At 42.2% G+C, this 21,722-nt stretch overlaps 1 protein-coding gene across 3 annotated transcripts in view; it reads left to right on the forward strand.

Moving 5' to 3' along the window:
* Positions 1-15,561, forward strand: part of LOC123024538 (calcium-activated chloride channel regulator 3A-1-like) — a 33,719-nt gene extending 18,158 nt beyond the window's left edge. For all 3 annotated transcript variants that reach the window (XM_044432376.1, XM_044432377.1, XM_044432375.1), the window contains exons 8-15: positions 1-40; positions 2,569-2,746; positions 4,531-4,637; positions 5,809-6,039; positions 6,785-7,055; positions 11,571-11,735; positions 13,450-13,686; positions 14,175-15,561. The exon at positions 1-40 is cut by the window's left edge and continues 143 nt beyond it. In XM_044432376.1, coding sequence (XP_044288311.1) covers positions 1-40; positions 2,569-2,746; positions 4,531-4,637; positions 5,809-6,039; positions 6,785-7,055; positions 11,571-11,735; positions 13,450-13,686; positions 14,175-14,560 — 1,615 coding nt within the window. In that variant the 3' untranslated portion in view covers positions 14,561-15,561. The remainder of the gene's footprint in view (positions 41-2,568; positions 2,747-4,530; positions 4,638-5,808; positions 6,040-6,784; positions 7,056-11,570; positions 11,736-13,449; positions 13,687-14,174) is intronic.
* The last annotated feature ends 6,161 nt before the right edge of the window (positions 15,562-21,722 follow it).

Here is a 21,722-nt window from a genome sequence, read left to right on the forward strand (position 1 = left end):
AGGAACTAACATATGTGCTGGGGTGCGCCAAGGATTTCAGGTGAAAGAGTAAACCTTCCAGATACTTCTTTTCCAGGGTTTCTCATTTTCAGACTTATTTTCCCAATTATGAACATTGGTGTTTGGTTCTATTACTGGAATTCTTAGGTGAGTGTTCCCCGCTCCCTTTATTTTTATTTTGGGGGAGAATTTTATTGAAAAAAGGCTGATATACAAGTGTTAACAAGCATTATTTCAATTAAAGTCAATAGCCAGTCGTTGGTGGATGACAAAAGATAGGCTGATCCTACAGGAGGCTGCCACTTGGAGTCAGAAGAGGGTTCTTGGCTCATAAAGGTTCACACTTTATACAGTGGGCCAGTGGAAATCGTATAAGGACACTTTTGTGTAGTGGGGCACTAGAAATTTTAAAGTTAAAGAAAAAACAGTGATGTCATCTGATCGTGCCTGCACCAGTCTGGTTTAGGTGCGCTATGCAATGACTGGTTTGGATGACATGACAACTTGTCACAAGTAACCAGACTTGGTGGGTTGTTGTGTCATGCGAACCCAGGCTGCTCCCCACTGGGTGGCTTGTTTGTGGGCAATAAGCTACCACCCAACCCTTAGCTTGATCTAGGGCTAGTTGATCATAGTTTGTTTTAGGCCTAGGTCCCAGGATGGGTTGTCAATGACACCCGAACCAAAGCGACTTAGCAAGAGCTTCAAAACCCCCCTTTCTACTCTTGCTGTCACTGTCAGCTCCCATGCCTGACTGGTTCAAGACATGCTGCTGCCCAAAGTAAACCAGCAAATATCACATGATTCCTTCCACCATCTTGTGGAAGATGGCATGTAGTGGTAGCAGACGAGGCAGTAGGTTAATCACTGGGAGTCTGGGAGTAACGGTGGATGGGCTGGCAGAAGCAAAAGACAACCATTCCTTGGTGCACAATCTGTGTCTCAGCTGAGGTGTATCCAGTGGAGGGCCTCAGATGATCATCCGTGGATCTGGATGGCTACATGGGGAACAGATGAGCCTTCAGGTTTCAAGACCCAAACCATATAGAAATACATCCGTCAAAAAATGGATTATGAACTGAGCCTAGAAATGGATCAGAAGCAAAGGATGGCAAGAGTCTACTGGTCTAATATGCACGTAAAATTTGATCCCAATTCAAATATTTTTTGCCATCAAATTTTGTACTAACTACAGTTTCTTGATTTTCCTCAAAGGGATCCCCAGATACAATGCATTACATTAACCTAAATTTGAAGTTACCAGTGCATGGAACTTTAAAGCCAGGCTAGCTGGTATACCAGCCTAACCTGGTAAAAGGTAGTCTGCGCATTTCTAATGACAATAATGGTTTCAGGAATACTTCTGAGTGCCTTAAGCAGAGGTGTGAACCCTCAACAATGAACACCACTCATCTGGAAAGAAACTACTGATTCACAATGCATAACGTTTATCTAGCTTCAGCCTTAGCTTGTTGGCCCTCATCGTATTACTTCCCAAAGCAAAACTCAAAACATCTGTATATAAAAAAATGAATCAGAGTCGTTTATCATCCATATATTCATGCACTATATCCTCAGATAAACTCACTCAGCAGTTTCATGCAGACATTACACAGCATAGGGCCTAAGACCCAAGGTAAGACTCAATGGATGACTGTCTGGAATCAACGGAGATTCCCCAGCTCCACCTTCTAGTCTATGCAGGTATGAATACCACTGTCATGTCATCTGGCCTCAATTGCTGCTCTGATCTCACAAGAGACGCAGAGTGGGAAAATACCCACTATTTACTATTCTTGAGCCATAGTGTAAGAACCAGTGACTGCAGAATTAGGAAGAGGCCATTTAAAAAGCAGACAGCTCCTCAGGGAAGGTGGGATTAACGAAAGGCCAAGACCTGCCAGTGCGCACAGTTTCAAAATGCCTTTTGTGGATGATTTTGAACAATACACAGGTCTGCTTGTGGCTGGAATGGCATGAATGTAGGTGTCAAGAGTCTTCCCCAGGAGATTATCTATGAACGGTGGTAGTACTATGGCATCTGGATGTCTTGCCTCTCTTGCAGCACGGAGGCCAGAGGAGAGCGGGACAACTGCCCAGGAGGGAAGAGAGGCCAAAGCACTGCCCGGATAATCGGAAGGATGGTGGAGCCTCCAACTCCTCTCCCCTCCATCTCCCACCCTTGCTCTGAGGATGGTCTTCTCTCTTTGGGGCCCAGCAGGGACAGAAAGGATAGTGCTGGCTGTGGCGAGGGAGGGAGAGAGCGCTCTCTGAGGTCCGATTCCCAGCTCTGGCCTTGACGTGTTCTGAAGTCAGAGCTGGGATTCTGACCTATCCTATGGCTCCCCCAACAATGTTGGGAGGCCCTAGGGTTGCACCCTCAAGCAGGAATAGATATTGCATTCATTTCACCAAATTAGCTTCTGTTCCAGGTGGGAAACTAGCACACCCCATGTTCAGTGCTTGCAATGCTTTTTAGATGTTTCTCCTTTAGACATTTTATGTTAATTTCAGCAAGTTTCCTTTAGAGTCTGATATTGTTAAAAATAAATCCTCTTCTCTACATAGGTCTTTAGAAAAAAGTACAGTAGTACTGAAGGCTGTGAAATTGTGCTCTTAACAGATGGAGAAGATTCAAATATACTTTCTTGCTTCAATGAAGTTAAAAGTAGTGGGTCTGTAATTCACACCATTGCTTTGGGGCCAGATGCTGCCAAAGAACTGGAAATGTTGTCAGACGTAGCAGGTAAGCAGAGTATTCATGTGTTGAAAGATTTTCATATGCATCATAGTGGCAGCTGCTGCCACACCAAAAATGAGGTTGCTACAAATCGCATTCACTCTGCCAAGCTGCCCCCAACCACACAGTAAGCCTCCTCTTTGTTCCACCCATGGACCCTCTCCTGTCAACCATGGCAATGAGACGGATCCTCCATATTCAGAAACAATGTACCCTTGAGCAACAGGGGAATAATTTTGGCCTCATGCTCTACCTGGGGGACTCCAAGAGTCATCAGCTGACTACTGCTGGAAACAGAATGCGACATCAATTATTTGTCCAATAGGATGGACTTACAGACACATTAGAGATGGAGGAGATCCATGATCAGGCCTCCCAACACAAGAGTTTACATTTTTAAACAGACCAGACCCCTAACAATGGAGTAAAACCTGGAGCCTTCGCAACATATTGTTATTGCGCTTCCGCAAATATTTTTATCAGGGAAAAATACTCTTAAGATAGAAATTAGGGCTTGAACTTATCTTTTCCTTGGTAATGTAGTATAATTTAGGGCACTCACTGTTTGAATATAGATTTGCCTGCAATGAATGATGAGATGCCACTTCCTTTCCTGCCCTATGGATTCCCATTATGTTTCTCTTTCATCTTTCTCCATGTGAAACTGCCTCAAGTTTACTGGCTGTGATGGAGTCAGATAAGCAAAGCAGTATAATTGCAAGCAAACTCCCAGTCCCAAGCACAGTGGGACAGAGCTACCCAAATCCCTTAACATTATGCAGGGGATCCGTGGGATGTGGTGAGTGAGGAGGAGCTGGCAGGAACTTTGGCATCCCTTGTAAATGAACAGAAGCAGGCCTGGGGCCACCACTTAACATCCCTCACAATTTCCAGGGCCACAGTGCCACTGCAGTGTCCATGGGGATGGCTGCAAGGGCTGTCCCGTCAATTGTTTTTATTTTTTAAAATGCATATGCTTCCCCATTCCCCTAGACTCTGGGTGGTTTGCAAGAAATTAAACCAACAGTGAACAATTTTGCTAATACAACTTACTAAATAAAAATGTGAACTATTTGGAATAGATATGTTTTTGGAAGGCCTATTGAAAAAGATACATTTTTAACACCCTTTTAAAGATGGGGATTTGGGAAATCTCTGGGTAGTTGACATTAATCTTACAGAAGCAGACTTCAGAAGATTATTCCCAGATGATCTTAGCTGTCAGGGCAGAATTTTTGGTGAAAAGCTCTCCTGAAGGTATTTTGGACCCAAGCCGTGAGGGGCTTTAAAGATAATTACCCACACCTTGTACTGCATCCAGAAACATAAATTTATGGGTTTCCCTCCAAAATCCTAAGAGTCCTGTCATAAAACTTCAAATTTCATATGTTCCTTTTAATAGCAGAATAGTGTGACCATGTATGAATATCTGAACTACAGGAACTGAGGATTCTGGTTCATTTTTTACATACCACTGCATAGGAAAATAATTGTGGCTTCACAAAAGCCAGAGATCTGGATCCTGTGGCAGCTGTGCACAGTCGTGGGCTTTTGGACTTACATTTCACAGCATTACAACCCCACATCCAGCAATCAAAGTCTTGCAGGTGGAATTCCATCTAGACACTCTATATGAAGGAACTAACTCCACTCATGAGCGGAGCCGGCTGGAGTCAGGGGTCAGACTGGATGGCCCGGGAGACCCCTTCTGACTCACTCTGTTTCTATGTTTCTGTGCATTATATTCCAACCAGCAGGTTATTCTAATTGTTCTTCCAATCACATTTCAGGAGGTTTCAAACTTTATGCCACTGATAGTTTGGATTCCAATGGCCTCATAGATGCTTTCAGTCGGATTTCATCAGGAAGTGGAAATATCTCTCAACAATCTATTCAGGTCTGAATTGAAAGATTGCGGGGAGCTGGGAGCTGTTGTTGTTCAGCAGTAGTATTAATAGTCTTAAGGCCTGAAATTACTAGGCACTGAACAAAAATTAAAAACAACACAGAGTGAAACACAGTCCAAGTTCTGCTACTGTTGTAAATGGAGGGACCTATGAAGAATTTGCACAAGAGGGGATGCAGGGGCAGGCAGACGGAAGATGGTGGAACTGAAACAACACTTTGACATCTACTGTCCTAGTACATATTATACAGACAAGCACTGTAATTTTTGTCTTTCCTGTCATGACAAATCACAAATAGAGGGAGCAAGGTTATCAAGAAATGACACAGTGGAAAACAGAAACGGTTCAAGCCTGGCATCCAAGTCCCAATCCAGACTGGATGTCCAAGATCTTAGAGACAAGATCTTGCCACTCATCCAGAATGGAGTTCAGCCCCATACCAACTGACTACTGTTTGAGCTTCCTTCCTTGAAATTAGAATGGCTCCTCCCAGTTTCAGTTTCTAGCTTGAATTCACTCGTTCTGATTGTTTTTGTTTGTTTGCACCTTCATAGGCATTGCCATAACAGTGCATCCTCACATGGAACAGCTTGGTGTATACTTTGAACATACCATTGAAACATGCAACTTAGCTGTATCTTTGCCAGACACTGGCCATTGTATATTCCTTTGAATACATTCACTGTTCAATCATCTTCCAAAGCAGCTAATATCCAGTGCAAATCTATAAATGCACAAACAGGAATAAATACATTTCATGCAGAAACTGACCAGTCACTACAGCTTACTGGTCCAGTTGTGCTGGGCGCAACGCTGCTGTTACCTGTTTGATGTGGCTGCTCATCAGTCTCTCTTCATGTACTCAGCTGCAGAATGGAGCAGTGTTTTGCAAGAGGATGCAGAATCCAGATGTGCACGGCACAAGAGAAACCCTTGTGCATTACGTACTCTGTGTACCAGAACAATCCTAGGTGAGGGAGTATTGTAGGCAACTTAGAGCTGTTACTCTAGGAAATAAGGACGGACGGACGGACGGACGGAAGGAAGGAAGGAAGGAAGGTTTAATATACAAGCTTATGTTTATGATATACCAAAGTCCTCTTTTAAAAATATATATATATATATATATATATATATATATATATATATGTTTCTTGACAGCTTGAAAGTAGAGGAGAAAGCATCAACCCAGGCCAGTGGCTGAATGGCACTTTAACCATTGACGAAACTGTCGGTAATGACACTTTCTTCATAGTCTCATGGAGTGTGAGCACAAATCCACCAGGAATTTTTCTGTGGGATCCCCAAAAAAAGAAGTATACTGCAACGGACTTCACGATTGATACTACCAATCGCCAAGCAGCTCGCCTCCAGATCCAGGGAACTGCCGAGGTAAAAAAAAATCACACTTTCTTAACAGCAACATGTTTAATCCCACACTTATGAGAAATGGCCCTGTTCCTTCTGGAAAACAGGCAAAGAGCTGTCTCCTGGAGCTGATGGAAGTGCAGCTGTGCTGAATCCCTACAGTACAAGTAGCATGAAGGACTGTGGAAAGAGGGAAGAACCATTTCCTTCCAGAAGTCCTTTATCCAGCATTCTGCATTTCAACATGTACCCACCCAGACCTGAGGTCACCTTCAGGGGTTCTCCAGTAGCCCTCACCAAAGGAAGTGAGGCTACCAGGAGAAGGGCCTTTTTGGTTGTGGCACCCAGGCTATGGAATGAGCTACCCAAAGAGGTGTGACTGGAAGATATTCTGTATTCTTTTCAGTGCTGAGTGAAATCTTTTTTCTATTTTTTAACAGTTAACTTTTTAAGTTTAGTTTTAATTTTGTATTTGTTCTGTACTGCAGCTGTATTTCTGTGCTGACACAGTTGCAATTGCTGTGGTTTTATTATCATGTGTTTGTGTGTTTTAAAGTATTGTTAACTGTCCAGAGAGCCTTGGGTATTGGGTGATATAAAATCAATTAATTAAATAAATACATATATTTTTGAGGTTTGTTAATCATCCAGAGAGCCTTGGCTATTGGGCAGCATGAGAATGTATGAATGAATGAATGAATGAATGAATGAATGAATACATACATACATACATACATACATACATACATACATACATGCTGATTTGCAGGTGGGAGACTGGACTTACTCGATTCAAAATACACACAGCGCAGCTCAAGTCCTGTCAGTCACTGTCACCAGCCGAGCAGCCAGTGCATCTGTGCCTCCAGTGACTGCGAAGCCCTACCAGAGCAGGGACACCAACAGCTACCCCAGTCCAATTGTCATTTATGCAGAAGTCAGCCAGGGATTTCTGCCGGTTGTTGGTGCGACTGTTACAGCCATGATTGAATCTGCGTCTGGAAAGACTACAGAGTTAGAGCTTTTTGATGATGGTTCAGGTAAGCTTATTTTGAAGTTGTGGCTTTGTGTAGCATAAGATTTACCTATCTGCATGCTTTTCTAAAGCTATTTGCACATAAAATTGTATTTCTTTCAACTGGAGAGGATAGAGTTGGATGCTGTTGCACAGAAAGCATGAGGTCTACCATTGTGCCCTCTCATTCCCGTCTCACTCACTGAACTACTTGCATGCCCACAGTCTTGTCGATGGTCTGGCACATTTGAAGCCTGTGTGATACCTTTCATAGTACTACTTCAAATTCTGCCAGTCAGGGGCCCTCCAAATACTTTGGCCTACAACTGCCTAGCATTCTAGGCAACTAGCCCTGCTGAAGAGCCAAGCTGACTTTCCTGGCTGGTGCAGCTCTTCCGAATGCAGATCGTGGGTTAGTAAAAATGCGGAAGACTAGTCTTATTTTGAGTAATCAGTGGTTCTCCTTCACCTTTCCATGCAGAGGTTTCCCCGTGCTTTTAGTACTTGGGTATACTTACCTTTAGAAAGCTTCTGGTGCCATCTCAAACTCTTCAGGGATGCTTGTCATCCTACCTGAGCTACCTGAGATTTCTCTATCCCTGTGGGCTGCCTGCCACTTGTTAGAGCTCATCTTTTCACTTTGCAAGCATGTGTGAATTTTCTTAAAGTCCCTGGAGTATAGCTAGAATATTGTTGGTGGTAGCGTGGGCATAGTAAATAGATGTGTCCCTGCGACACCTCCAGTGCTGAACCTTGATGCAAGCTGAACTGGAAAGTGTCACATGCCAGGCTGGTATTGGAGCAGATTTGACACTGATTCTGAAGGGTTTCCATTGGCAGCATGGATTTAAATACTGTAATGTTGCTTTTCTGGGAGACCCAGGTGATCTGTATAGCATCACACAGTGCCTGGTTCTCTGATTCAAAAAAAGTTTATTGTATTAGCCAAAGGTCATGACAAATACATAAAATGAATGTTCATAAACAAAAAATGAAGAATTTCAACTATATAAAATATAAATAAAATATACTATGAACAGAAATTCATCTTTAATTTAACCCCCAATTCTGTTCATATAGCAATTTTCTCTAATTCTCTCTTCCTGATCTTTTTTGCTGCCAAAGCAAACAAAGCAACTATTACTTAAAAGAAAAAGAACTGTTTCTGCCAAGGAATTCCTGTATCCATATATCAAGAATCTCTCTCTGGGGTCAGGAAATAGGGGACAGATTAGCATGCAATGAATGATGTCTTCAACTTGATATAAACCATAAATAATAATCTGTGTTCAAGAGGCACTTTGTTTTATTGCCCATCCAAAACTGTGGCTGGCATAGCTTGAAATCACAATTCAATAAAGGTCTCAATCTGGAGAGGTGAATGGCTTTATAATGTTTTGTTTTCTAATAGCACTGAGACAATTTAGAGTTTTTAATTAATTGCATGTCTTTTCTAGAGTTTATCAAGAATAACCAGCCCCTCCATTATCTCTTATCCAAATATGTTATTCAAATCAGAAATATAACTGCTACATGACCAGTTATGAAGTCTTGAATTCCAGATATGGTTTTCATTCATTCATTTCCAAATGGCACAAACCTAGAAAATATTCATTAGGGAGAAGAACAATGCATTTAAAATACCACAATTGAGCACAGTCTGTTTTGATTAATGTCCATCCTGATTCTGTGTGCAGGAAGGCTATAGGGGTTGTGGGAAAAAGGTAATAAGGTTCTCAAAAGTAATTTTTCTGAGCTATTTCTAAAACATTTATGGCAGTGCCGTCATTACCCTAGCCCCAAAAAGCATTTATGCAATCACTTTACTATAATAAATTTTCAGGGTAGGTTCAATAAGCTGCCCACCTTTGTTATAATAAAACTTCATTAACACTGCAATGGTTTTCCATGCCTTCAGTTTTACGGCCATGCTATGCTCTTTCTATGAGAGTGACACATTAAAATGAATGCCCAAATATCTAAATGAGAGAGTTTGTTCAATAACATGTTGGTCCAGATGCCGTCTATACTATACAGATCTATGACTGCCAAAAAAACCTGACTTTAGTCTTGGAGTGATCTATTGATGCCTTCATGTTCACACTAAGTACTGAATGCCTTAAAACATCCATCATGCCCAAGCAGGAGAGAGAAATAAATACTAAATCATCTGTATACAGCAAAATAAAGATGTTTCTATTCATAATTACTAGAGAAAGAGAATTTACTTATGCTGCATATGGTACCAGATCATTAAAATAAATAATAAAAAGAGTGGGGGCTAAGAACCATCCTTGTTTTATTCCCTGAGTTGTTTTAAATGCTTCAGTTAGGAAAGTTCAGTCAGCCCAACCCAATCCTCATTTCTGGGTTGCTTTATAGCTCCTAATCACTATCAGGATCAATCTTAGAGCTTTGTTAACTTTTGCCATAATTTGTTTGTGATAATAGAGTGGAAAGCAGATGAAAGATCAATAAAAGCTGCACAAAGCTAATTCTTTATGTCCTTAGTATATTTCCTAATGGAGTAATGTAATGTAAAACATTGATGTATGGTGGTGAAACCATTCCTAAAACCAGCTTGTTCTTCATATATAATTTGATTTGTACATAGCCAATCTAATAATTTTTGAAGAAGATAACTGTGAATATATCTTTGAGAAAATATCTAGCAAACCAATGGACCAGTAATTTTGTGGATTGTTCCTGACACCTTTCTAATAAATAGGAAAGATGATACTTAATTTCCGCCCAGGAGGCATTAATCCAGTGGCGTTTATTTTGGAGAATAAACTAGCTAAAATTGGTGCCCACTATTCTGAATATTCTTTATTCAACTCTGAGGGAGGCATGTCTTCCCCAGGGGCTTTCTTTGGTAGTAAGCAAGAGATGAGTGACTTTATCTCACTTCAAGTAACTGGTAGTCACTCCGCTAAACTAGAAAGGTCTTGATTTTCTCCTGTGACACATGGTTGCCATAGCTGGGCATCAAAGATATTGGAGAAATAATTCATTCAGGTTGAAATTGGAATTACAGCATCTTGGGCAGAAATTACCTTGTTTAGACCTTGAGAAACAATTTGCCAGCATTAGCCTCCTTATGTTGTGATACTTCCAGGTTTAGTTCCTGCTATTGCATTATCACATATTTTTATTTCTTGATTTTAAGCAACTTCTTATAATCTGACCTGCATTTAAAAAGTGTTTCAGTCATCCTAAGTATAAGTTCTCACCAAAATCAAATAAAAGAAAAGGAGAATTATGTAAATATGGCTTTCCCCAGTCAACATTCTTTCCAAAAGCAAATTACAGGGCATTCCTATGGCCAGTAGACAGTTGTGTTGCATTTCACATAGCTGTGAATTTCTCCAACCTCTTAGCTGGGGATCTGCACTTGGATTCTCCTCCCATCCTTGCAGCCTATGTGGAAAAAATAGTGCCAGTTTCTTGGATCTCAGAGAAGGACTTTTGAGGGCATCTCAAAGGGTGGGGAAGGAAGAAGGGGGGCCTCTCCAAGATACAAGTTATCCTAGCAGCACTTCGGCCTCAATTTGAAATGCCACCCTTAGCTGAAATCAGCTATCTTAGCACTTTGTAGAGCAAGAGGAGCATGGAGGATGTTTGTCATCCCCCGAGTCAGGAGGGTTAAGACTCCCCCAGATATTTTATCATTGGCTAATACTTTCTTCTAAAATCAAGCTGAGACTCCCATGTTTGTATAGGCAAAGCTGCACCATTCTCACACAGGAGAGAGCTAATGACAGACTCAGAGTAACCCCAAGGTATTTTATTTATTTATTTTATTTAAAGCTTTTGTATCCCACCCTTTGCAGCATCTCAGGGTGGCAATATCTGCAAATACACAAATCTGCAGGGGACAAGCCCCTAAAAACAAGAGCGTACAGTTAAAAGCTAGGTACCTGTCGCTGTGGCACAGTGCTCCTTGGGTGTCAAAAGAGATTATATGGTAGAAATGTACAACTTCTTAACAATATAGTAATTTGTGTGTGTATTATATGCATTTGACTTCCCTTGTTACATGTTTATCAGCTCTTGTGTTTTTTGTTTGTTAAAGTAATTGATTTGTTTGCACTTCCACTTCCCACTTTCTGCCATGTTTGACTTTGAGTACTGTTGGAACCATCATTGTATATCAGGCCACACTTCTCAGCTGCCAGGCTCTGCTCCAAGCTCTGTCGCATCATGCCCAGCAGTGTCTTGGGCATTGTGATGATCTGCTAATCCACTAGCTCTTATCCACCAGGGCTGCACAAACCTGCTTTTAGCTGCCTCCTGAGGAAGCAGAAAATTAGGCTTATCAAGGATGTGCTGGGTCACAGCTTCTGCTAGTGCACTGGGTTTGCTTTCCAGTTGTGCACATATCGACATGGCTGTTATGATTCCATGTTACAATATTCAAAATCTATTTCTATGAAAACTGGAGCAGATACCAAGAAGGAACATCTCCTATATACATTGTGTATTTTTCTAATGCTGACATGCTTGCTTTAGATGTTAATTTCAAATATGTATGTTCAAGGTGCTGATATTCGGATGCATGATGGGATCTACTCAAGATATTTCACATCTTTCCAAGAAAATGGTAGATACAACATAAAAGTGCGCGTCCAAGGAAAAGACAAAACTGCCAGAAGAATCCGTAGACAAAATCATGCTTTCTATGTACCTGGTTATGTAGAAGATGGTAAGATTCACTATAAACTAGCATTGCTTTCTAGAAAAGAAAAAGAGGAGTGGTGTTAACATAGAATGGAGTCCACAGTGGAGATGAGAATTCTTGATGTGTAAAACGGGTGTTTTCAGGGAAACAAAGATTTCTCCTTGCCAGTCCCTTCGCCATAATAGCGTGATGTAGGCCTTGATTGAACAAGGAGAGTGAAGCCCAACACACATTCACACATACAAATGTCCCTACCTTTTCACCTGCAATATTCTAACCAGATGTCTGTCTGCCAATGGAGTGCATTGGCGGAAGGTGTAGTTCTGAAAAACATTATTCTGGCATCCCTCTCTGGGCTATCATAGGGCATCCTTGCCTTGCATCTGAATAGTTTCCATCTGCCAGCAGAATGGAATCAACTGGTGGAACCATTCACACAACACACACACACACCTGCAGCACTCCACCGGCCACCAAAATCTGCTGTGGGGGGTTACAAGATCATCCATGGCAGATTTGGGACGGGGAGGGGCAGCTGCAATGGGGAGACATGTGAGTCCTGTCATGCAAGTGGAAGTCCATTTGTGGGATTTAAGCCTTTGTTTCCATTGCCAGCCCAAGATTTAGATCAAGTTGCCCTTCTTATGGGGCAGTGACATTAGGGGCATTGTGTGATATAGCAGTTACAAAGTTTTGTGGAAGGTGTGGTGCTGATTGGGTGGGAAAGAACTGCATGGCACGTAGACCTGGATTGTCCATGGTGAGAAATTGCTGTAGAATTGAGTAGCGATTTTAATACCCATGAGAAGAAAACAAGCAGAGACTGGCAAGTCCTCTCTCTGCAGAGGAACCCCTAAGAGCAAAGCATCTGGGCCCAGCTCTCCGAGAGGTTGCTATAGTCACTCCTGATCAGCCCTCAGGGCTTCCCAGAGTCCACCCACCTAATGCCATTAGAGGCCTTTGAGGTGAGGCATTGAGCAGGTGGCACTCCAAAGATCTGTGGTAGCTGATCATGCAAGAGCAGGAGAGCGGCCAGCATGGCTCTCTGGACCACCAGAAAGGAGAGGCAGCTCTCCTGGTGGTGGAATGTGCCATCTTTTGGAATTGGCTACCTCAGGTAAAGCTTTCCCCCACCTCATGGAAGAGCTGACCTTGTGGTGTGTGCACAGAGTGTGAAAGCTTCTTTCCGGTCAGAAGGAGTTGCCTGCATGTGCTTTGTTCTTGATGTTGGCATGTGCTGTGGTGGCTTACTTTGAATGGAATGCTTTTTTGCAGATGTTTCCTTGTTTCTCCTCCTGCCCGTTTTGCTGCTGCGGCTGATTGCTGTTGCTGATGCATCCACCTACAAAACTTCTTCATTTGGGATCATGAGCATGATAGGAACAGTGGGAAAAAATAAGTAAGAGGGAAAACAAATGCTTCCACTTTCTGCCCACTGGCTTCTGAAGAACAGAAGTGTGAGATCAAAGAAACAGAACTAGATCTGGATACCAACTGAGTAAAGCTTATACTGTAAGCTAAATAAAGAAATGCGGAAGCTGCAGTCGAAAATAAACATAGAAAAAGGAGATACCAGATTAGCAAGGAAAATAATTATGGTGGTATATTTGCTTTAGTATCTTCAATAGGTGTTTGCAGAAAAAGGAAATAAATTGCAAAGACCAGGAAGACAACAAAGAAATTTGGAGGTCTTTCATTACATGCCATGACCCATCTTATTGTAAACCCAATTTCATAGGTGAAATAAAAATGAATCCACCAAAACCAGAGCCAAGTGCTGATGACATGGAAGCCCATCTGGGAAGATTCAGCAGGACTGCATCAGGGGGTTCTTTTGTCATGTCAGGAGTTCCAGATGTCCCCACAGATGTCTTCCCACCCTGCCAAATCACTGACCTGGAGGTGCAACTCAATGACGACGATCAGTTCCTTCTATCATGGACAGCCCCTGGGAATGACTACGATCTAGGACAGGGTAAGTGCTAAGCTCTGAGCTGAGCAGAGGATGCTTACTAATTGCATGCAGTTATCCAACATTCCACCGCAGGTAGACCAATCAGAAAAACAGCTTACATAACTGAAAGGGTTAGGCACCTGCTTCATCTTCAGCAGCACTCTCTCCCTGAAGCCTGTTATAATAGCATTACCTTGTTGCAATGGAGAGAGGAGGCCCACCCTCCACACGACCCTCCTACGAATGGCTCCACCACCCCAGCCACCCCTGCCAAGAGGCCGCCTCCCTTGGCGTCCCTTCCTCTGGGAGCCTCCCTTGTCAGGGTCACACCCACCAGCTGCTCCTGCATCTCCTTCTTGTGTACAACATGACAGCCATTTGTGTGCCTGACGTGCAGAAAGGGTGCGCATTCAAGGAACTGCCAGGGCATCTGCTCCCCTCCCCTGGGCACCTTAATCATCTGCTGGGCACCTTAATTTCTAATGTGCTGTTTGCTTCTAATTTTGCAGCGGAAAGATATGAAATAAAAATGAGTGACCATCCCTTGCAGTTAAGAGATGCTACTTTTCCTGATGCCACCTCTGTGAGCACTTCTGGACTGATACCGGCAGCTGCGGGGGTGAAGCAATCCTTTCAGTATAAGCTGGAAAACTTCGGAAAGGAAAATGGCACCTCGATCTACTTTGCCATTCGAGCCATTGATAACAGCAGCAATGCTGGTGAAGTATCTAACATAGCAAAGGCAGTGGTGCTTCTTTCCTCACTGCCCACAACAGAAGAGAGCAGCACAGTTACAATAATTGTGGTCATAGCATGTATTGTTGCAGTTATCATTTGTGCTATTGTAATCATAACAATGTATGTTTTACATAAACGAAGAAATGCGTGTCCTTAAACAGGACCGTATAATAAGAAATGGGGAAGACTAGAAATTCAAACACTGGACAGAGAGATGAATACAGCCTATGCTATTTTGCAAACTGACATGTTAGCAACATCTCTCTCTTTCTCTCTCTCTCTCTCAATTAACAATATCCCTAAACAGTAACATACAAATACATATACTACATTTTGGGATGACATCTTTGTTTTCTGAAGTCCTGTTCATATTTTTGGTAGCAGGTTAATCAAAACCAAGATACTGGTACTTGATGGCTAGATTTATTATTTGTTTTCAAAAGAAAGACGTTTGGGATTGTTGTGATGTGCAAATTGGGCCTTGTGGTCAGTTTAACAAGAGTGGGAAGGAAGATGATCAAGGAATCAGTCATTGGGTGCTAAATCACTGCTTTAGCATGGAAGAAATCTCAGTAGTGAGAGCTGAGAAGGTTTTCTCCTTTGGTATTCCACATACGTTTTGGGGTCAAGCTAAATCTGACAATGTATGATCCAGTTATTTAAAACTTGGGAACACTTTCATCTTATATATGGAAAGAGTAGATTCCAAGTGCTTTTTAAAGAGCAACATGGGTGTGTTGATGAGGGCCCTCAACCTCCAGTCATTGAGGTTCAACATTTCCCTGCAGTCTATCTATCCAGACACTTTTCTCCTTTGCTCAGTTTGAACCTTGAGGGAGCACAACTGGGAGGAAAATGCTTTAGGGCACTGTCACAAAAACAGGACACCTCTCCCACCCACTTTATATCAGGCAGACATGGAATTAAACAAACTGGTCTCACCAGTAAGTTTTGCCTTCCATGTTAAATTTCAGGACACTTTTCAAAGGCCCAAATGCATCTCCCTGGACGATGAAAGGCCATTTATGTCAAATTCTCTTCCTAGGTTTCAAAAATAGTTGGATATATGTTGCTGTTGTTTTAAGAGATGGGATTATTTCCTCCTGATTATTCACTTATTACAGGTTTTAGAGCTGAATAAATGAAACTAAATCTCCACTGGTGTTGATTTTCTTGTGCTAATTCACTGCCAGTGGAGGCCTTTTGGGCAAACTGGAAGAAGTATGCTGTTCAGTTCTTGTTTCTGCTGTTGGATGGCATAATCACACTTTATAAATCATATGGACTAGGGGTAAGATAAGGCATCCCTTCTTTGGAACTTCCCATTTTTTCTCTGTTGGGTATTATAAAACCCCACATGCACTTGTAGACATGTGTCCTGATGTCCCTACATATTATGCAATAGAAATGCATAGATCTGGTTTGGGCAAACTGTTTCTTTTCATGAATCAGTGAGGTGTGGTAGAACACCACATAATCTTGTGTGTGCCCTCGGCCCTTATGGCTACCGCATCTGCGGGGGTGAAGCAATCCTTTCAGTATAAGCCAGAAAACTTTGGAAAAGAAAATGGCACCTCGATCTACTTTGCCATTTGAGCCATTGATAACAGCAATATTGGAGAAGTATCTAACATAGCAAGGGCACTGGTGCTTCTCTTCCCATTTCCCACTAGCACCCTGCCTGACATGACTTTGATATGTGTTTCTAAGGTGAAAGCTGCCTGCAGTTCCTCTCCTAATAATGGAAATATTATTTACAGACCATGTGTTAAATATGGTTATTGTCAATTGTAATCATAGTATGTATCGCTATCACTATTTGCGCTATTATAACAATTTGTGCTTTACAGAGGAGAAAAAACATAAGCCCTGAAACTGGTGGTGGTGGTGGTGGTAGAGGAGGAGGAGGAGGAGGAGGGAGGAAGGCTGTCTCAAAATGGCCTTCTTTTCAATGGAACTTTAGCCCTGTATTAGGGTTCAGGGTGTGCACCAGGGTAGGGTTAGGCTTAGAAAAGCAGGGTGTCCCAGCATGATTCTGCTGGTTGGAATGTGTTTAGAATGGGCAGAAATGATGAGCTGTGTAGAAAAGCTACTCAAGGAAGGCTTTTTCAAAATCGCCCTTTTTCATGGAACTTTACTCCTATAGTAGGGTAAGGGCAGTGAGCCAGGGTAGGGTTAGTGTTGGAAAAGCGAGGTGTCTCGGCATAATTTTGATGGTTGGAATGTGTTCAGAATGGGAAGAAATGATGAGCAGGGCAGAAAAAGCTACTCCAGGAATGCTTCTTCAAAATTGCCTTATTTTCAGTAGACTTTACCCCTACATTCAGGTTGGGTCTGTGCACCAGGGTAGGGTTAGGGTTAGAAAAACCAAGGCGTCCTGGCATGATTTAGATGGTTGGAATGTGTTTGGAATGGGCAGAAAGGATGAGCAGTGAAGAAAAAGCTACTCAAGGAAGCCGTTTTCAAAATTGCCTTATTTTCAGTGGATCTTACCCATATATTAGGGTTAGGGCTGTGCACCAGGGTTGGGTTAGGGTTAGAAAAACGAGGTGTCATGGCCTGATTTTGATGGTTGGAATGTGTTCGGAATGTGCAGAAAGGATGAGCAGTGCAGAGAAAGCTACTCAAGGAAGCCGTTTTCAAAATTGCCTTATATTCAGTGGACTTTACCCCATATTAACGTTAGGGGTGCGCACCAGGGTAGGGTTAAGGTTAGAAAACTGAGGTGTCCTGGCATGATTTTAATGGTTGGAAAATGTTTAGAAGGGGCAGAAATGATGAGCAGGGCAGAAAAAGCTACTCGAGGAAGGCTTTTTCTAAATTGCCTTATTTTCAGTGGACTTTACCCCTATATTAGGATTAGGGCTGTGCATTAGTGTAGGGTTAGGGTTGGAAAAACAAGGCGTCATGGCCTGATTTTGAAGGTTGAAATGTGTTCGGAATGGGCAGAAAGGATGTGCAGTGCAGAAAAAGCTACTCAAGATAGGCTTTTTCAAAATCGCCATCTTTTCAGTGGCCCTGTATAAGGGTTAGGGGTGTTCACCAGGGTAGGGTCAGGGTTAGAAAAACAAGGTGCCCTGGCATGATTTTGATGGTGGGAAAGTGTTTGGAATGGGCAGAAATGATGAGCTGTGTAGAAAACCTACTCAAGGAAGGCTTTTTCAAAATTGCCCTCTTTTCAATGGAACTTTAGCCCTGTATTAGAGTTAGGGGTGTGTACCAGGGTAGGGCTAGGGTTAGAAAAACGAGGTGTCCTGGCATGATTTTCATGCTTTGAATGTGTTTAGAAGGGGCAGAAATGATGAGCAGTGCAGAAAAAGCTGCTTGAGGAAGGCTTTTTCAAAATTGCCATCTTTTCAGTGGCCTGTATTAGGGTTAGGGGTGTCACCAGGGCAGGGTTAGGGTTAGAAAAATGCAGTGTCCTGGCATGATTTTGATGGTTGGAATGTGTTTAGAATGGGCAGAAACGATGAACAGTGCAGAAAAAGCTGCTTGAGGAAGGCTTTTTCAAAATCACCTTTTTTTCAGTGGAACTTTGGCCCTCTATTAGGGTTAGGGGTGTCACTAGGGTAGAGTCAGGGCAGTGGTGGCCAACCTATGGCACACATGCCACAGCAGCCCACAGAGTCTTCTCTGTCAATGCACAAGCCAAGTCATCCCAGCATCACTCCAGCATCTGAGCATTGGATAACAGTGCACACAGGGGCCATGTGCATACTCAGAAAGGAGTAGTGGAACCGGGCAATGATTTTATGAGCCACAACTCATTAGCTACAACTCGTCCGAGCTTTTGCAGGGCCGACCATTTCTCTGCCAAGCATATATATATTTGCTTGGACTGGCTGTGACTTGTTTTTTCTACACTAAAACCTCAGTTTCAGGTTTTATTGTAGTGTTGGCGATAAATAAGTGGATTTTGGGTTGCAATTTGGGCACTTTGTCCCTCAAATGTTCGCCATCACTGGCCTAGGACCTAAACTCTAGGTGCTAAGATAATCACATTAGCATGGATAAAATCCTTACTCAAAGTTACTGGTGAGTCTCCAGATGTTTTTCTGCAGTGGCATTAAAGAAAGAAGAGACAGAATGATTGCTTCCTGTCTGTTCACTTGTTAGAGCTTTTAGAATGGAATAAATGAAGCTAATCCTCAATCCTGTTTATTTTCTTGGTGAGGATCCACCAGAAAACTAAGACACTATCTTGACATATGAGTTAAATGGAAAAACAGTATGTGGCAAAGCTCTTTTTTTTCTATTGGACTCAGTGAATCCTTTTGAAGGAGCAACTGGAATATGGGCTTATAGCCAACCTTCAGAATGGGATGTGGCACGTGGCTATTCTAAAAGCAGATTTAGGGCTCCTACATGATGTGTTTATTGTGTGCTTGTGACTCACAGAAGCTTGTGGGGCTTTTCACAAAGTCATCCAGCTCCTTTCAGACTCTCCTTTGTTTTCCAGCCTTTTTTCATGGTGGTTCCATTTTGTGTTGGTTTTTGAGGAAAGTCCTCAATCAAATTTTAAATCACAAGAAACTGGGCGGGGGGGGGGGGGGGGCTAGTCTGTTTGTGCAGATCCCTATAATGCAGCTATCCCACAGCACCACCTTGTGGTTGGTTAATACAATGTAAAGAAAAATAAAAAAAAAAAGCAAACTGACGGGCAGGGGGGACATGGTTAGTGATTCCTTCCAACAATAGAAAAGGAAGAAAAAACCTCAGTAAAGCATTGGGTTAAACTTTTCATGGAGAGAAGCCCTTAGAAGTAGGAAAAGCACAATGGGAGAATGAAGGTAAAGTTGATGTTTCTTCAGAAAGTAGGAGTAAATGTTTGATTCTACATGTAATTACTACAGCAAAGACTGTATTTGCCCAGCACTGGAGGAGTGAAGAACCACCCACTGATCAACTGATTTTAAAAAAGATTCTGGACTGTGCTGAAATGGACAGGCTGACTTTGCCTCTGAAGGAGAAAGAGGATACATACTTCTATGACACTTGGAACTCTTTTTATTATTGGCTAGAGAAATGGGACTATGCATAGATTTGAATATGTCTATGGATTGCTATAAAAAAAATAGGGGGCTGACCCAGCAGGTCTGATGTCTCTGATGACTGATTTTTTTTTAGTTTCTTCTTTAGTTTGTAGAAATAATAATAAAATTTACTTTAAAAAAAGAAAGTGGGAGTAAATGTTGTCTTTGGCCCACTGAGAAGTTCCCAAACTGCAAGGCAGTAATGCTTGGGTGCATACAAAGAGAAGTTTCCTGGCACTGGCATTACAACAGACCAAATCAGGCTGGGTAGACAGGATAACCCAGACTGGGATGATGGTGGCACTGCTTTGTGGCATGAAGCGCTTCAGTACAGCAGAAAACCTATGGTGAGGCAACCAGAAAGAAGCAGACCTTTCCAGATGCATTGAACCAAGCCAAAGGAGCAAGGAGGGTGATAGTGCAGGGCAGCTACAAGAAGGAAAAAAGGTTGACACCCCCAACATACAAATAGTTCCAGCAATGAGGACTACAGAGATCATCAAGGTCAGGAATCAGAACTGGTTGTCAAATCTTCTCAAGATTTGGGGATAGTTTGGAGAAAAGGGGTAAATACAACATCTTTGGCAGGTGAAACCACCCCGGAACATCAAACGCACCAAAATAAGCTGCGGCTGAAATGTCTCCAAGGGCAAATTCCAGATCTAATGCACTGGATTGTGCTAATGGGGCTTTAGAAAAGACAACTGAGGATGTTGTCCAATGTGAGTTATTGGTGGCCATGAGAAATCCAATGGGGCAAGAGAAGAAGCAGGATAGTGCAATAGGAGATGCAAAATGAAGCAACACGAAGCAACAACGATAGTGGAAGACGGGAGGGAATATTCTTATGCAACATTGCAAAAAGGGAAGATGAAAAGGAAGAGAGAGAATGTTGACAGAGAACTGTTGAAAAAAATAACATCAACTCAAGCAAACAGGAATGTTGTGCAAAGGGTAAGGGGATGTGGCAGAATGCAAAGAAGTAAGACAATTGGACAAGACAGGGAGACACAGAAGCAAGGAAAGAGATGTAGTTAAGAAACTGGCACCAAAAGAAAATGTTCAGTCCAATTCAAAATAGACTATAAGGTCAGCAAAAAGCTACTCAGTCCTGCCAAAAGAGAGGTCTGTTACTGCACATTTCCTCTAAAGAATAAGATTAGGAGGGGACCAAAGTGGCCTCAGCTTCCTTCTTCATTTTTCAGAGTTGCAATGAATACTGGCAAAGACCACCAATGATGAAAGAAGTGATCTTTGGATAATATACTTACAAACATCTTGCTGTGAAACTTTGCCTGAAATTTTGAAAGTGTTTTAAACAGAGGTTGCCTAATATTTTGGCATGATAAAGGATATGGTCATGTTATGTTTCACCTTCAGCATGAAACGTATCAACATTTGTGATAAATAAGAAACCCAGTAGGTGGCAGTGCCCTGTGAAGAAGCAGTTTCTCCATAGGGGTAGCAGTAGTGGGCAGAGGAAATCCCCCACAGTTACCATGTGGCTTTTCTTCCTTTGGGATGCACTCCCTCAGAGTCACATGCAATGGGTGAGTTTGCACATCGTGCTTAACCACCATGGGTTGGTTGTCGGCTCACTAACCTGACAAAAGATCAGGCACTCTGAGGCTTTCTGTGAGATGTTTTTGCCCCTCGGTCTCCCTAGGTGCCCCATGGCTTCCTGGCATGGGCCATGCCATTTTATGCAAACCAGGTCAGTGTCTCTGCCACAGTAATTCAAAATGGCTGGAAAAAGCAAGAAAAGGCACAACACAAAATAGAATGTGGTTATGAATACAGGATGTCTTTTATGAGCTAGCAATTTAAAGGATACAAGACAGAGACAAGGAATCATCTGACTGAAAGCAGAGCATAAAATTCAAAGCTATTTTTTTTTTAAACTCCTGGGCAAATAGTTAACATAGGATGCTAACAGTTGATCAAAGTTTGTCTAGCTGATAACATACAAATATTTGTAAAACAAAACAAACACAGATGTTATAGGATGAGTATTCTCTGAGAATGAGTACAAACCATAGGGCATTCCCCATTAAAATGAGCTGTGTTCTTGCACGTCTCCCATTCATTTCAATAAGGCATGTGCAGGAAAGCTTCCCCATAGATTGTGCCGCAAATCACAACTCAGATTAGGCTATTCACGCATTTTATGCATTTATCTATGTTTTATTAATATAAGTTTATCAGGCTGCTTTTTTCCTCCAAGTACAACAATTTATAACTAAGAACAGAACCTTTCCAGGTTTTTCTTTTCTTTTATGTCTTTCT

Source organism: Varanus komodoensis, unplaced genomic scaffold (genome assembly GCF_004798865.1).
Source record: "Varanus komodoensis strain SLA01 unplaced genomic scaffold, ASM479886v1 scaffold24, whole genome shotgun sequence".
Classification (NCBI taxonomy): domain Eukaryota; kingdom Metazoa; phylum Chordata; class Lepidosauria; order Squamata; family Varanidae; genus Varanus; species Varanus komodoensis.